Here is a 16,955-nt window from a genome sequence, read left to right on the forward strand (position 1 = left end):
AGAAGAGACGATCACGCGCACTGTCATACCTACCCTTTAAATGACTGTCTATAGAGGATTTACACAGATATAAATTGCTGTATGTAAATAACATATATTACTGTACCTAATGCTTTATCTAGCCCTATACCTAAGCCAAACCTCAAATCTTTTAGTGTAAATGATTTTCTCACATTTTCACAAATAAAATTGTAATAATAATAATAATAATAATACAAACCCTTTTTATATAAAAGAATTTTCATATGTTCAAATGTTCACCTTTTTCCAAACAAAGTGCAGAATACATAACCACTCACACAAACACACACACACGCACACACACACAGACTTTGAGTGCTTTTTAGTTTTCCAAGACGCAACCTTTATGAATATCAGTGATAAAGAAAGGGGTGGGTTTGTGAAATCAGAAAACCGGGGTAGTGTGTACTGAGGGCTTTGACTCTTATCACAGACACACACAAGGAATAGTTCAGCCTTACCAAACCCCACATCTCCGCACCTCAGACAGGTTCATGGGATTGCTGATGGGTGGGGAATAAGATGGGTGGTTGTTGCTCTGTGTGCATTAGAAAATAAAGAGTCAGAAGTGTGTGTGCGCATTGTGAGTGTTTTTGTGAGCTACTTTTGTACTTGTTGTTTAACAATTTTAGCTTGTTCCTCTGCAGGGAGAGTACATCTGAAGAGAGGGGCCAGGTCCCGCAAGTCTTACCATTTGAGAAATAAAAAGTGTGTTTTCTTTTAAAAAGCACATTCATTAGTTGCAGACAGACAAAAATGACTTTACCACTTTGGTTGTCAAAAAATGGAGAATTACTGAGATATAAAAATGGTGGTCACAAATAGTCCCGGGGGCTGTGAGTCCTCCATGACTGTGTGGACTTGGCGTACTGTCCCACTGTCCCAGTGGATGCCCTGTTCCAGTGTGAGTGGCTGTGTGGGGGAGGAGGGGCGTGTCTCTCGAGTCTCTCCACCTAGCTCCCTCCTCACACGGACAGCTGGGTATTTGCTTGGCTCTGATTGTTGACACTATAGTGTCGCTCAGACATCAAGGCTACAGTGGGAATTCTGTGTGTATGTCTGTATGTGTGTGTGTGTGTGTGTGTGTGTGTGTGTGTGTGTGTGGGACTTTTCTAAATCCAGTCTATATAATCTATATAATCTCAGGACAGGCTACAAAACGTGGAGCTTCAGGAGCCACCAGCATGGCTATGAAGCAGGCATCCGTTTCCCAACGAGCCCAACTGGTCTGCTGCGTGGTTTGTCAGCTGAAGGAATTCTCTGGAAGGAATCATCTTTAGTGCTGGTGCCCAGTTTGACTCCAGCTAAGCCAGATCTCCACAGCCTGCTGACCAAGGCTGTCCCTTGGTCTCTGCTCGAAGACCGGCTGTACTGGCAAAGGTCCAGATATGGGTGGAAAACATCAGGTCCTGGGTCAGACTCAGAATCAGACACAACTGAGCCAATCTGGACTCTAGCCTGGAGCAACGTCATAAGACAGAGCTGTGCTGAGCTGGTCAGACTCTAGCCTGGAGCAGTGTAGTCAAACAGAGGTGTGCTGAGCTGGTCAGACTCTAGGCCTGGAGCAGCATAGTCAGACAGAGCAGCAGAGCTGCATGCACCCACGCAGGAGGAGAAGAGATGAGGTGTTAAAGATCTCTGTTAAATTAAGTCCCACTGACAAAATACAAAGCCAGAATACTGGAGCTAAAGGAGCAGGAGAGGAAGGTGGATGGATGGATGGATGGATGGATGGGAGGTTCTGAATTGCATCATTAATAGCTTTCATTATCCCAGGCAGTCTGGGCAAAAGAATGCATGGATTAGATGGATTTATCTTCTCAGATCTTATTTTAAATTAACTTATTTGAAAATACATCGTTTTTAAACATTTCAGAATAAAAACATTGTGTTAGCCCTTGGTCCAGTTTATCCTCACATATTTTCCACTAAAAACTGCTAAGAAAAGGTCACTTTATCAGAATTCTTTAAGTGAAAATGGCCCACTCTCGAGGCTGTATTACATTTGGTAGTTTATTTTTTTAGATAAGATGTTTTATATTTTCTGAGTGGCGCTCTAGAGTGGTACATTACATTAGCATACAGATGAATAGTATGACGGACAGACTGTCTGCCTCTCTGATAGGTAGACTATCAATGCTTATTGAGTTTTCCGCATTAGCTAACATTAAATAAAAGAATACATATTCGTAGAAAGTGATTTAAAAAAATAGACACACCATCCATTTGCATATAAATATTTCTCAACTAAACGCGCTTCTAAGTATTTTTTATAAAACATCATTTGATTGCTTGCATGTATTCAGTATATTATTTCCAGTATATCATCTTTTCCCAGTGTTGAACGATCGCGGCGACAGGCGCGTTATCAAAGCCCGTGGTGTTATTGAATCCTGTACAGTGTAACATATCCTAACGGTAATACGAGATTACACGCCATTGGCTCTAGTCTTTGTACATCATTTCAGCGACGTTACCTATTGGCCAAACGCAGGCCTCACGGTTCAACGTCGCGGTCTTATTGGCGATATAATATGCTCTTAGAAACCGCGTTGAGCCAATCGGCGCGGAGGTGGGGTGGAGCTTTCGAGAGTAGTCTTTAGCGCAGGCAGAGGTGGTTGGAACCGTCCCCACGAGCGCAGTCAGAATCGACGGACGTTGGTCGCGCGGCTCTGTCTGTGGCGGTAGAACGGCGCTCGTGTTTCTCCTCCGCCAAAACGACGACGACGGTTCAGCTCGCGGCTGAGGAGGGTCGTGAAACCGCAGCGAACGGAACGTGGGGGTGCGAAGGATTCCGGTCCGCGAGTTTTCCCTTCTTTTCCGTTAGTTTTTGTTCTGTTTTTGTACAAAGGACCGTGTTGCGGGCTCATTTCCACTCGCGGCGCCCAAGATGATGGTCGGGGAGATCGAAGTGAAGGATGAGACCGAGGCCGAGTCCTGACTACCTGATGCAGTTACTGAACGAGAAGAAGCTGATGACCAGCTTGCCGAACCTGTGCGGCATTTTCACGCACCTCGAAAGGCTCCTCGACGAAGGTAAAAGCCGAAACGTGCAGAAATGTGGAGCTGTGAGGCTCCTCACGCCAGACCTTAGTTTGCAGCTCGCATGAAGGTAGTTTCACAACTTACAAAGTATGAATTTGTAGTTTCTTCTTAAATAACGTTCTCCCATATCCTTCTTCGGCCACATTAGCTAGCATGTCTCGTTTATTGGCAACTGAAGCCAAGCTTTAAACCTGACAAAAGTTTTTTTTTTTGTTTTTCCCTCAGGCGAGAAAAGCGCTCAACTAACTACAGCTAGCTAGCTGGTTAGCTTTAGCTCGCGCAGCGCATCTTTGTCGCTAACTGAAAGGTTCTGGTGGTAACGTCGAGGTTTCAAATTTCTCTCAAGATGAAGTCAAGTTACTTCGATTTGAATCGAATTCCTGCGTAAACTCGTTTTCGGTAACTTGTCGCTAGGTTAAAAAAAAATAACGCTTTAACAAGATTTTTGGAACACCAAGCTAGATAGTTAACATAATATTTAGAAAATGTAGCTGGTTAGCTAGGATGGCTAAACCTAGCTAACAGAGCTGAGTAGCCACCATCATTAACCATTAGTGATTACTCGCTAGTTTATTAGCATAGTTTTAACTAAACCCTCGAATCTTTAAGTAGTTGGTGCACACTGGCCGGGGTTTTACGTGTACCGAAATCTTAGAATTGTTTCAGGGACTCGTTGGCTAACTAATAACTTCTAAGACAGAAAACGCATCGTGTCTTCCACTTGGTCCCAACAAACGGGTGATTGTCTCCCGGTTAAGATATACCCCGCGCGTGTTAAAATTCGCCAAGGGCGGTTCGCAGCTGCGAGCAAAGACGCGACTAGTCGGTATTATTTTCGCCACCAGACGCCGATATTCTAAACGTTAACGCGTTTTTTTTACCCGTGTATATAGCCAGCTAACGCAAATTGCCGTGCGGACTGTTCACACGTCTCCCCCGGGATCACCACTGCTAGGTAACTATCTGGCCAGCTACATTTTGGATGGAAACCAGAGGTATTGTTGTATAGTAAAAGCACGCGTTGCTGCTTCATTTCATGCGTGTTCAAACTTCTTGGATACGCGCTTTCTTCTTCTTGTTCCTACGATCGGTGTGATTTATTTATTTATCCCCCCCCCCCCCCCGTTCCGTTTTGTCTCTTGCATCAGCGTTACTGTACGATCTCTTACATTTAACGATTGCATCAAAACCGTGGATTGTTGTGCTCGGTTTATGTAATTGGATAGATGACGCTAGAGCGCGCCACTCTCCCCAGACGGTATTCAGTACTTTCAGTGGCCTTTGGGATTTGGATCGCCCGCGACCGTTTACCGAAATTGTTTCCAGTAACTTCCATTCTGTGAAAGCCTTATCTGTCGTGACCTACACAATGACAGCGACAGGCGATTACACGAATGGATACATGTGATTGCAGTATTTGCACAATAGTTGTTTCCCGCAGGAAATCAACAAATTCGTATCCTCCTTCCACGTTTCTGAATGCCGACATTGTGGTTTTTGTGGTGATCTTTGAAGGCTCGTGTAGCGCAGGGTTCGTCACTAGCGAAACTGGTTTAGTTTGTGGATTGTACGCATTTATGGCATTCCATTACGCTAGCTTGGAAACCCGGGCAGGTTTGGAGTTCGAGACCTCGCTCTGAATTTTATCTCCATACACGATTTGTGTGTTTTAGTGGATGCTAAGCTTTTAAAATGAAATTGGTGTTTTTGTTTTTAAAAAAAAATACTGTTTCGATACGATTCTCTTCTGGTTTCACGTTGTGGTTATTGTTTCTAAATGAACCCAGTTTAAGATATGCGAGTGTGATTCCCTTTTGCTGGCCATATCCTGTGACAGGATGAGATCTCTCTTGCAGCTGTGCTTTTTAACACCAAACAATGAACTCTTGGTTCTTCCTGTGGGGAGAAGGGAGTGCGAGACCCTGATCCTGGGCACATGGGGTATGTTTGCTTGTACTTTGGACCTCGGGAGCTGGAACTCCCCCACCCTACACACACTCGGAGCTGACTGTATAAATCACTTCTCTGATGTGCTTTCCTTCACCTAATTTGAATGCTGCTTTGTCTGTGCAAATCAAGGCGCTCATCTGTTGAGCTATATATGTAACGGTGAATCCAACATTGGTTTTTACTTGGACAGTAAGAAGGAGGGGGGGTGTGTGTGTGTGTCTCGGTGGCTGTTCTTTCCTCTGTAATTTAGCTGTGATTCAGCTGCTGTCTGAAGCTTTTCTGGTGGTCATTTGCTGAGTGTGACACAGCAGCTGTCTGAGTCTGGCATTTGACCAGTCTGGAGTCACTTTACATTTGCTAATGTTGGACTCCTCAGTCACTGGCACTGAAAGCATATTTTAGAATTCTCAAGGGTATAAAAGCCTTGTTTTCTATAATCAATAAAGTTTTTTTGGAAATTACTGCTGGGACAGAATTCCTGAGCTCCCAGTGTGTGGCTATGAGGAGGGGGGTGAGAAGAGCTGACTGCCTGCTGGTCTGAGTGTTACACGGGGGAGAGTCTTTATTAATGTCGGAGCTCAGAGGCCAAGTCCACACGCTCCCCCAGTTACGGATGGTGCAATGGCTTGATCTGCCCTCGACTGTACCTGTCCTCCCTCTCCATTCATTTTGACAACTGTACGCTTGCGCACATGAGTACACAAACGCATGCGTGCTGCTCATAACCTTCAACTTAAATAGCCTTTACGTGCGCGTGCACATGTATGTGCAGCTGTTGCCATGGTGAAGGAAAGTTGACACCTTTTGCAGTTTTGACCTCTATACAAGTCAGCTGCGCTCTGCTCTGCATTTAGCTGTGTGTGCGCGTGCTTAAATCTGGTGATATGGACAAGAATTGCATTGTAAAGGGCAGTTGGAATGAGTGCTGCAGATTTGTGGTGGGGGTCACTGTGTGTGAGGGCAGGTCATATGTTGGTAGTGGCAGTAATATTGGTAGGCTAACGCAACGGCATGACAAATCTTTTGTTGATCTGTTTGTGAAGTAAATGTAACTTTCTAACATTGTTCAGGCCAGTGAAAAGTAAGGATTTCCCGTCACTCAGTGCCTCCTACTTCAGCTGTTGCTCCTACACTTACATTCAGGAATGATAAATGTGCAATCCTTGACCATTTGGAACATTTTTTGACTTCCAAGTCTTGGCACCAGAAACTTCTGGAAATGTGAACAGAATGCTTTGAATTCCCATCTGTTCTTGTGGTCGGCAGCAGTATTAAAATGTTGAAGGAACAGTTGTTGGGCTGCAGTGATTAGCTGGATGGATCTTGTGTAGGTTGGAGATGGAGCCTCGGGCTCAACTAGGCTGTAGTAACACACACACACAGTGCTGTTATGTGCTGCAACCTGTTTTATAATCTCCCCCCCCCCACACACACCTTACTTAAAACATCCCTAGATGCCACTTACAAGGTGGAATTTAATTAACTAGTGCCATTGGAAGAACTGGAGAGTGGACCTGGGGATCTCTCTCCCTCTCTCTCTCGATAATAAATTAGTTGGCAGGATGAGGCTGGCGGGGTTGGACCAGGGACATGGAAGAGGTCGCCTGTCTCCTAGTGGCAGTGGATTGCGTGTGTGCTATCGGATGATGGTAAACCGCCTGTGTGTGTAGTGGCCCCTTGTTCGCCCTCATGTGGCCCTCTGATGAAGCTGTTTGTCTGTGCATTAGGCTGTGGGCTGATAATCAGGGGTCTTTTGTCCACAGACAGGGGCTCTTATCTTACTCCAGCCTGCCTTCTGCAGCCTTCTCCAACAATTTTGGCTTCACTGTTTTATTCAGTGAGAATTTCTGCTTGAGTGCCTGAATCAAGAGTTCGGACGTTTGGCAGCAGAACAGCTGGTTTTCTCTGACATCGATTCTCTGCTGTCAGGAAGCTTCATGACATGGGTGGCCCAGTATCCCGCTACAGTGTGCTCAGACTTCAGCTGCATCGCCCGAGTTCTGCAGTTTTGCTCTGAGCAGAGATGTGTGGTGTATACACACTGGCACTGCTTACTGTGTGCACATTTGCTCTTGCCCCGTTATTAGTTTAAATGTGGTTATGAGGAGCTGTCTAGGAGTGGGCTGTGTTTTTATCCATACCTGCCACACACTCTGAGACATTGAGGAAGGGCCTCGCCCTTTCACATTCCATAGCTGATTTTCACCTTCTCAGTTTTGCTCCTTTCTTCATTCTCCCCTTTAAGTGTGTATAGCTAGCTATGGGTGTATAGCCCATTTTTCCTACTGTTAACCTCCCCATATTTTTCATTCTCTCTGTCTATACATAAATAACTAAAATGCGCTTTTATAATGCTTTATTTGCATGACTATGAATGTATAATATTGGAAAGCAGTACAAAAGTGATGTGTAAAAAAGGAATAAAGCTTACTATTTACCAAAAAACTTGTCTATGTAAAAATGTATCATATTAAGAAATTGGTTCCTTTCTATTCTTTAAATAACAGGGTTTAAACATACTTGGCTTCTCCCTGTGTTGTATCGACTTTTTCAGGACTGTTTGAGTGAATATGGTCTTTGAGTGAATTCACTATACTGGCCATGTGGCTGTCACATTTACGACCTTCACCAGCCTGTAATTCAGGTCACTGCTGAAGTAACAGGTGATGCACAAAGTGTGTGTGTGTGTGTGCTTTGGCCCCCACCACTGGAAGCCTCTCAGTGGTTGGCTCACCCCCCCTTCCATCTGCATGTGTTTGCCTCTGCTAGCATTGATCCTCATCTCACAGCCATTCTGCCCATCTCATACACACACATGTTTTATGATGCTACATAGCAAGAGCTTCAGATCTTAACTTTCTTTATTTTTCAGACTAATGTCTCACCATTTTGTGTGTTACACTCCTGACCTTCAGTGCATGAATTAACATTCCACACAAGTTGGCTTTGGAATTGTAACAAATTTTTGAACACACACTGAGCAACATTCTAGTGTGTGAGTGAAAGACGACCAACTTGGGACCCACATATGTAGTCACTGACAGTATCGCCACGTTTGCATTTTTTTAAAAACATGTGTAAGGTCATGTGCATGTACATGCCAGTGAAACACTCCGCGCTCAGTGGCCCTGCTGTGTAAACGCTTCCAATCTCAACTCTACTGACAAATCAGCCATTCCCCCCCCCTCCTTTTGAGCCTTAAAATTTAAACCTCTGTCCAATTTGGCTGGATTAGATGTGTATAGCAGTGGTGGTTTTCCCTGCCCTGGGCTGTTAATTGTCTCTTAGACTGAAAAAGCAACAGCACGAGTTGGGAAAGAACAGAGTCACAGGACTTTTTGTTCAAAGGTTACTGTGTTAGTGTGTCTGAGAGAGCGTGCAAGAGAGAGAAAACAAATGGTGTGTTTACTGACTGAGGTCACCCTGCAGGCAGGACGGAGTGAGGGGGACGGTGCCGGCACGTTTTTCACATAATGGAGCTCTCGGAGTCCTTGCCCCTGACACGTATTACGATGCTCACCTGCTCACTGACATACATGACTTGTGTCAAATCATTTGAATTGTCTAAGACTTTAACCGTGCATACACACCCTGTCCTGTGAAATTGTGGTTTTAACACAAAGGTTAGAAGTACTGCAGAAGTAACAGATGAGAGCTTTGACTACATTTGAGCAAGCAAGAGCTGTTTGGCAGTTAAGATTGTTCCTCGTGGGGGTGGGGCTCTCCTCTGCATGAGGAGAGTCTGCCCTAGGCAGCTACATAGATGGCCTGTAGTTTTTCCACACACACTGGGGCTCTGCTCTTACCGAGTTCTTTCTGAACACATTGAGTTTTATTCTTGCTCTCCCTGGCTGTCATGTCTCCCTCCCTCCTTCGTCCTGCTCACTATTCCTTCTTAATCATAGTGACTGTCTGAATGGAGGAGTTTTAGTGATTCTGAAGCGCATGTTAAACTGCCTGTCACTCCCAATCCAGCTTTTGCAGACCACACTGATGGCCTAGTCCTCTTACTACCCCCGCCCCCCCGGTTTCTGTATTAACTCTGTGCTCTATCCATTTTTCTTTCTTGTTTCTTTAAAGTCCTGCTCTGACATTAAAGAACGGTAACAGGGCCTGTCTGTTTGCATTAGCCATATCTCTCGCCTGCTCTCTCCCTCTTTACCAATCCTGCCCTCACAGCTGTCTGTCCTCTTCTCTTCTCTTAAGGCTATCGGTGCTTTAAACCCAATGGCATGGAGTCTTGTTGGAAGGCTGCCTGTGTGGGGGAGTCTGTCTGACTGTGTGTGCATACACTGTTGCTGGTTTTTGTAGTCATAGTGTTGTATATGTGCTTGCTAATTCTGCACAGATACTTTTGCGCGTATGTATGCATACATACATACGTGTGTCTTTTTGCTTTTGTTTAAGTTGCACAGCATATTGGGTCCCACTGGTTAGTGGTTTTACTGTGGAGGAGTCTGTATAAATCTTTATACCAAGCACACACAAACCAGCCCAGCAGTCTGAAGTGCACTCTTTCATTTGGCAGCTCCAGCAAGCCCTGACCTGCCTCTCCTACTGTTCTAGAGCTCGGCCCTGCGGCTACTGGAACCTTGCTACATTTTGTAAGAATTCCAGAAACGGTCTGTGTAGCTCCTCCTCCCTCAGGCTGTGTGGCTGTCGTTGTGTAGCTCCGCCTTCCTCAGGCTGTCGTTGTATAGCTCTGCCTTCCTCAGGCTGTGTGTCTGGAAAGAAATCCGACTGTCCTTGCGATTTTATCCCTCTCGATTTATGCAGGCTGAAGCTCTGTCATTCCCATGTATGTGTGTACATGGATGCATGCTGTACACACAGATAGGAGCACCTCTCTCCTTTAACCCCACCCCCCCCCCGCATCCAGACCATGGTAACTAGCAGGGGTGGAATGTTGTCTGCCAGTTGTCTCCCTGGACATCTCTCATGAGCTCAGTTGCACTGCGTGCGTAGTAACACGGTCACCCTGAGAACAGTGTGTGAAATGATCTCTCACTTACACACACACACACACACACGTTTATGCATTTTTATTACTTCTGTCTCTTAATGGCTGGTGTGAATAGTCCTTGTCATTGGTTGCCCTCATTTGCTGGTAATTAGAGGTATCAGAAGGCGTGTGTACACAGTGGAGAGTGAGCATGACACAAGCAGATGGAGGATTGGGGGTGGGGGGTGGGGGTGCAGCCTCAAGGTGGTTCCCACACTGGTTTGGCCAGGGAGGGGGTGATGCAGCCCTTTGCTAAGGGCAGAACCTCTGCTCACATCTGGGTCTCTAACCAGCCTCCAAGCCTGCATATCTCACACAGCAGTGGTGATGCAGAATCCAGAGTTTTGATTTTTGCCGGCATTCTTTGGGTAAATGGCAAAAGATGGGTTTTATTTTCTAATTCTTGCAATATGGCCAGAAAGAAGCCAAGCTTTTCTGCATGCAGCATGCTAAGCCTCTCTGCCAGAGAGCTGGGTTAAATATATTCACCTAAGTGCAGGTTCTGGGGTTGTGTTAACTGGACAAAATGCAGCTGCCAGTCTAAAGTAGTCTTATTTCCCCACAGTTATGCCTTATGGAGATTTCACATTACCAGGACTGGCTGTTTTGCTGTAAACAAAGCTCTGTCATGGTGGAATGCTTCTGTAGCTGTGGAGACCAGCGGGTGGTGGTAAGGGCTGGGTGTGGTCACACCAAAAGGGAAACAGATGATTGGTTATCTGTCTCTTGCACATTTGAGCAACTGTTTCCTTCCTTTCTGCTCTGACTGCTGTTTTTCCTGCTTTTGTGGTGGTGTTGCCATTTTGCACAGTTTTTTTGCTTCTAAGTGTAAGAGATGACGACAATCTGATCTGGGAGTAGTGGTGTTGCGTGGCTGCAGGGTGACCTCTGTAACATGCTAATTTAGGGCCATCTGAGAACTGAACACACTCAACACGCACCCTCGCTCTGATCTCCCTTAATGGTGAAACCAAGACTTCCTCTTTGTCTACTATCTTGTCAGCGAAACGTCCTCAGCCGCTTTCCTATTTTCCAGTATTTCATTTATGTTGCTGTTTCGGGAGTGCCCTTGTAAAAGAATCATATTGCATGCTCTGTGTTCTCCCAATTGACTCAGAGGAACGTGTCTGTTGTGAAGCAGCTTGTAAGCCATTTAATGTCAGTAAAAGCTAAACCTACACACCAGATGTTGCCCTTTTACAATTTTTTTTATCCATCGAACACCATATAAATAAAATATTTTAAGTCAATGTGTAAATCCCTGAGTTTCTGTGAATCTTGGATTTCAGACTCCCTGTAGTAGGGTGGAGGTTCCATGAATGTTCAGAAGTGGCTGACTGCCATTTTGGTATGAGATGTGAGTGTAGAGTACAATTTGCAAAAGTAATGTGGAACTACAAAGTTCTAGTAATCTGTTGTATTGCAGTTCCTATTTGTTTAGTTCTGGATCAGGATCATGTGAATGTCAGACTAGTTAATCGCAAGTTTATCCTAAATATTTATCCTACAATGATGCTGCAGTGGCACCCTCGATTTCTCCAAACCAGTGGTGTGCCTGTGATTGTCTTGTTTGGCTGGTTCTTACTGTGCTGGGGAAGTTGAGCCATTCAACATTCCAGAACTGACAGTCAGCTTTGGAATGTTTGTGTTGTGCCAAGACCCACTGGGACAAACCCCCACCACCACCATACCTCATGAGGCTCAACAAGGTTACACACATGCACTGAGAGATGGTTAAACAAGAGGGAACCTATTGCTTTTGTATTATAATACTTTATTGAAAATATAACCATTCTAAATATAAAATTTACATTATAGGCAAGGTGTGTGTGTGTGTGTGTGTGTGTGTGTGTGTGTGTGTGTGTGTGTGTGTGTGTGTGTGTGTCTAAGAGGATACTTCAGGCAGGTGGGGGAAGGTTGCAATTTCTCGCATTGTGTGTATTTGGGAGTTCATACCTTTTTGGAGGTGTGTTTTGGTGAATCCTTCAGTTGCTGGATGTTTCCTCAGGTGTGTGTGTATCTCCTGATGCTCCTTGGCTCTAAACAAGGCAGGGCAGGTATTGCTTCAGTGGTTGCTGGCTCACTCCCTTAATTTCTGCTTTAAACCAGCGGTGTTTGGCATTTCCCTTACTGGTTCTCTCCGCATCCCAAGTGGCGTGGCCACTAGTAGTGGGTGGGGGTGTGTCCCGTTTTGCTCGGGCTGGATAGCGGTGCTGATTTGAAGTTGTCAGTTATTTTGTGAGGGGTTTTTTTTTCAGGGGGGGGGGCGGGGGTAACCTGGGGCAAATTTTATTTTTTTTTTTCCTGTAGTCTAGTTGGAATGTTGAGCATTAACAGCAGGACTTCTTTTCTTTTTTTTCTTGGACGAAGCATGAACTATTTCGGCAGTAAGATGCACCTCCTGCCGCTGAAGGCGGCTGGCGTGTCGTCTCACCGGTCTTGTGCACTGCAGTGGTGGAATTCTCGGAGATGTGTGCCGATGGGAAGGTTGGGAGGGGCCTTGGCTGAGGGAATTTATTAAAAACCCAGCTGTGGCTGCTTGATGAGCAGAAACGAAAAACACTCCATCGTAAGCATGCTTGCAGGTTTTATGTTTTATTTTCTTTACACATCCCTTTCTTTGTGTAAAGTGTGAAGGCTTTTGCCGGTGGAGGGGTCCTCTTTGTGTGTGGGGCACGGGGAGAGCAGGGTTATGTGGAGAGGAAGACGCATGTGTTGGAGCTTTGAACCCATGCATGATTGGTGGGGGGATTCCTCGAGCATCACACTAGCTATAGTTTAACTTCTTTACTTTAGGAAGTGGTTCGGTTTTTCATTTTTTGTTGGCCTCCAGTGATCTTAGATGTGCATGCACACACACATCATTAACATTTAATGCTGGTAAATATAAGCCTAAACTTTAAGTCAAGTCTCAGTTCTAAATAAAAGCTTTTTTTAGAGCTTCATCCTAAACAAGGAAGACCCCCCCCCCCCACATGTACATGAAAACAAGTCCCACACGGCGCAGCAGTCAAAGACGTGAGACCGTGCATCACGTGTGTTGAAGTGGACTGTTCTCATTGGCTGTCAGATCAGTTCTGCTCAGGCGTGGGTCACAAAGTGCCTAATCCATGCTAACCCCGTCGTATGGCAGCGTTAGCTCAATGGCTAATCAGATAATCGTACCTGCTAGCTTATCGGCTAAAGCTACCCCTATTACTGTGGCACTGGTAGCAACTCAATCCTAGCAGTGCAGTAATTATTAGTTTGATTGAAACATGAGGGCTGTAATAGTGATGAGTTAAATCTTGCATGTTGTTTATTTTGCATAGTTCAACTTTTAAATGCCGATGACATTTTTCACGCATTCAGAACAAGACCTGTTTGTATTTGATTTTACCTCTGATTGCCCAGAATTTGTATATTGGTCCTTTTGAACACTGTTCCTGCTAAATCAGCGGTATTGATCGCTGAGGTCATCACTAGTACCCCCACAGACTTCTCAGGTGTCCGTTTCATTGATTAAGATCTCTGTTAAAGAACCGTATGACTTCCCGTTACCAAGTAGAATCATGCCAAATAAATACTGCAGATCCACGGCTGAAATCAGCATCTGTAAACCCAGTGGGTCACAAGTTGACTGAAATACTCATCCCCTTGTATAACAGCACTCATACTAGACTTGAGTATTGTTTTGTTTTTGATGGGGTTTTTTTCATGATGCAGTGGTCAGTAACATTTGTTTTAAATTTTTTTTTATAATTAATTTTTAAAAGCTAGTTACTGGTAGGCATCTACCGCCAGAGCATCGGGTATTAAAATGCACACTTGGCAAAAAATAGACTAATTGATTTTCCACTTAACCCAGACATTGTTGATTGGCCAAGACATGATTGGAGTCCAAAGTTTTATTCCTTACACAACTAGCTAGTGCCATGTTGTGCAAGTAGCTGAGCACAGGTGGGGAGTTTGCAGCTGGGGGCCAGGCCTGAATCCTTGGGCTGTGTTTAGAGGCCAGGGTCGTCTGGGCTCTTTGAGCTGCTTCTCACTCGCACGGTACTCACTCACGCAGCAGAGCCCCCCTCTCCTTCTGTCGTTTGTACCGTCTGGGGGGGGTCGGGGAGGAGGCGATCAGAAATGTTCCCTAAAAATTGTCTTGTGCTCATGCCATGAGGTACAATTGAGTCGGGTGTTTGAAATGGTATTTTCTCCATCTCTCCATGCGTGATTCTTTGGGTCAGAGTGTGTTTGTGTGAGAGAGAGAGCTTGGAATTGATCTGTTACCCACAATGACTGCAAAATCAGAGAGGCCATCCCTTTTAACGTTCACTTGCATGCACGCAGAGCGGCGTAATGCATGCAGCAACACTGTCATAGCATGTCTGTGCATGCAGCAGGTGAGAGCACGCTTGCACACAGCAGCCCTTTCACAATACTCAGCTAGTGATGTATAGGATTACTGAAACATGTTGCTGTGCATGTGACACTGAATGTACACACGGGAGTGTTCACTCACCTCCCTCCACGTCTTCTAGAGGTCTGTGTTCCTCCTTTTTATACTGAGTCATCAATCATATTCATATAACATTTATATGGGTTTTGGTTTAGTGGGTTTACCATACTCTTATGGGAAACTGCCCTGTGAAGGGGGTGGTGCTAGTCCTCCAGCACTTCACTGGGCTTTTTGCACACCACTTCCCTGCCCTCAGTCCTTAAATTCCTTCCTGTGCCTCACAGCTCCTTGTCCCCAACTCCATATACGCCTGTTTGAGCCCTTTCCCCGATTATGACGGGCCGGTTCTGGGTCGCTGGAGCCGGGTCCAGGCTTGTGACGCAGCACATGACACCTCTGTGAGGCATGTCTGCTTTGCTGGCCCACACCCACCTGACTGCACCACAGCACAATGTGTTCACGTCATAACAGCCTGGCATGTCCGCGATGGCACCTTTGCGCCCCACTGCTTCAGTAAGTGCTGGATGACGTTTCTGAGGGATTCATTCCCCTCATTTTTTAATATACGTTCTTGTATCACCTAGTATGACGTCATTACCATTTTAAGAGAGTCAGAGTTTTTGTTGGATCACTTGAAACTTTTAATACATGTTCTGTGTAGCTTCTCGTAAAAAGGGTGGGTTTGGGGGTGGTACCAGTTCTTACCGTTCTGATGTCGATCATTGTTGTCTACATGTAACCTTTTTATCTCTCAGATCAGAGTGATTTTTGGATTTATTTCGCTATATCTGAACGACTCATTGGCCAAAGCCAAGGAAGAGATGAACTCTAACCAGACCTCCCGGACAGAATTTCCCCTGGGTCGACCCAGCAAAGTGTCTGAACTTTTCTTTTTCTCCCCTTCCTCTCTGTTTGGCTTTTCCTTCCACTGGCTTGCGAAGCTTGTGTTCTGGATCTGACACGCCTGTTCTTAATCGTTCGTGCTGGTGCTGCTTCTAGGGCCATCTTTGGGTTGGTTTGAGGTTGATTTTCTGAGGCTTTCTGACTTTCTGAATCATTCTGAGAGGCAGCATGAGACAGATGATGAATTATTGTGTTCTAGTCTGGAGAGGCCAGAGTATTTTTGATTTATAGCTGCTGTAACAGGCTTGCTTCTGTTACTTTGATCATGTACTGTGTTTTGCATGTGTTTTGTCCAGGTCCACTGTGGCAGTAATCTGGGACATGTTTGCTCATATAGTGTCTCGGGTCTTTAAGGGCAACACACACGTCCCTCGCCCTCAGGACTCGGTTGGTCTTTGCCTATGGCTACGTCTCCTATCGTTGGAGGGGGTTGGTTTATTTAATTTTTTTTCTTTATGAAAATTGCTTTTGCACTTAATGCTTGTAAATACAGGTAATAATTTAGAGAATTTGTTTCTATCTTAAAACATTACAAAGAGTTTATATAGACAAATTTATAAGCATGAAGGGAATCTTTGTACAAAATCACTTGGCTGGAAGTGTGACCTGTCACACACAGGTTTTACACACAAGCAAGCACATGTGTGTGTGTGTGTGCACACACAGCCAGTTTTAATAATCCTACAGGGAGTGGGCGTGTTCAGTCCTGAACACTTACTGCACTGTGTTGCCCTCCTTCTGCACCCCTGCCACAGCTCATCAGTTGGACCTAGAGCCAGTGTGGCCTCACCTCAGCTGTGTTGTGTGGCAGAGGGGAGGTGCTGTCTCCCTGATACTTGTTACAGGAATGTGTCTGAAATGTGCTGTTTCACCGACACCCAGCCAGTCCTGTTTCGTTTTGGATGGTGTAAATGTGTATTTCATGGGTGTGGGTATGCACGCGTGCACTTGTATGTATGATTGCTGTCTGGACATCCTGTGCCAAGCGGTATGATCTCATTGTGTTAGTGAATGTTACGAATTGGGTTCCTTCTGGCTGAGGCGTTCAGGTGTGTGCGCGTACTTGCGTGTGTGTTCGTTGGGCCTCGGATATGTCTGGGAAAAGGAGGAAACGGGGAGGGGGGACAATAACAGGGAAATGAAGACTTTAACCCTTGCCAGCATGCACACAGGTACAGAAATGCTGATATTCCCATAGAAAGTAGAATGAAGTCTGTTTTTGAATCCTGCATTTAACCCCTGCTTCCCTATACTCCTCCTGACGTGTGTGTGTGTGTGTGTGTGTGTGTGTGTGTGTGTGTGTGTGTGTGTGTGTGTGTGTGTGTGTGTGTGTGTGTGTGTGTGTGTGTGTGTGTGTGTGTGTGTGTGTGTGTGTGTGTGTGTGTGTGTGTGTGTGTGTGTGTGTGTGTGTGTTGCAGAGATAACCAGAGTGCGGAAGGACATGTACAATGACACAGTGAGTGGACTCGTGGATAAACACCCGCTGGAGCTGCCTGAACCTCATGGCCCTGTCATCCACCTGCAAGAGAAACTCTTCGTCCCTGTCAAAGAGTACCCCGATGTGAGTGAACACGTGCACACTTATGTAATGGAGTACCCCGA

At 45.4% G+C, this 16,955-nt stretch overlaps 1 protein-coding gene across 1 annotated transcript in view; it reads left to right on the forward strand.

Annotated features, from left to right (window-relative positions):
• Positions 1–2,651: 2,651 nt before the first annotated feature.
• Positions 2,652–16,955, forward strand: part of qkia (QKI, KH domain containing, RNA binding a) — a 123,074-nt gene continuing 108,770 nt past the window's right edge. Inside the window, 3 exon segments of the mRNA XM_035532574.1 lie at positions 2,652–2,941; positions 2,943–3,057; positions 16,772–16,914. Coding sequence (XP_035388467.1) covers positions 2,912–2,941; positions 2,943–3,057; positions 16,772–16,914 — 288 coding nt within the window. The 5' untranslated portion in view covers positions 2,652–2,911.

This window comes from Electrophorus electricus, chromosome 13 (genome assembly GCF_013358815.1).
Source record: "Electrophorus electricus isolate fEleEle1 chromosome 13, fEleEle1.pri, whole genome shotgun sequence".
NCBI classification, from domain to species: domain Eukaryota; kingdom Metazoa; phylum Chordata; class Actinopteri; order Gymnotiformes; family Gymnotidae; genus Electrophorus; species Electrophorus electricus.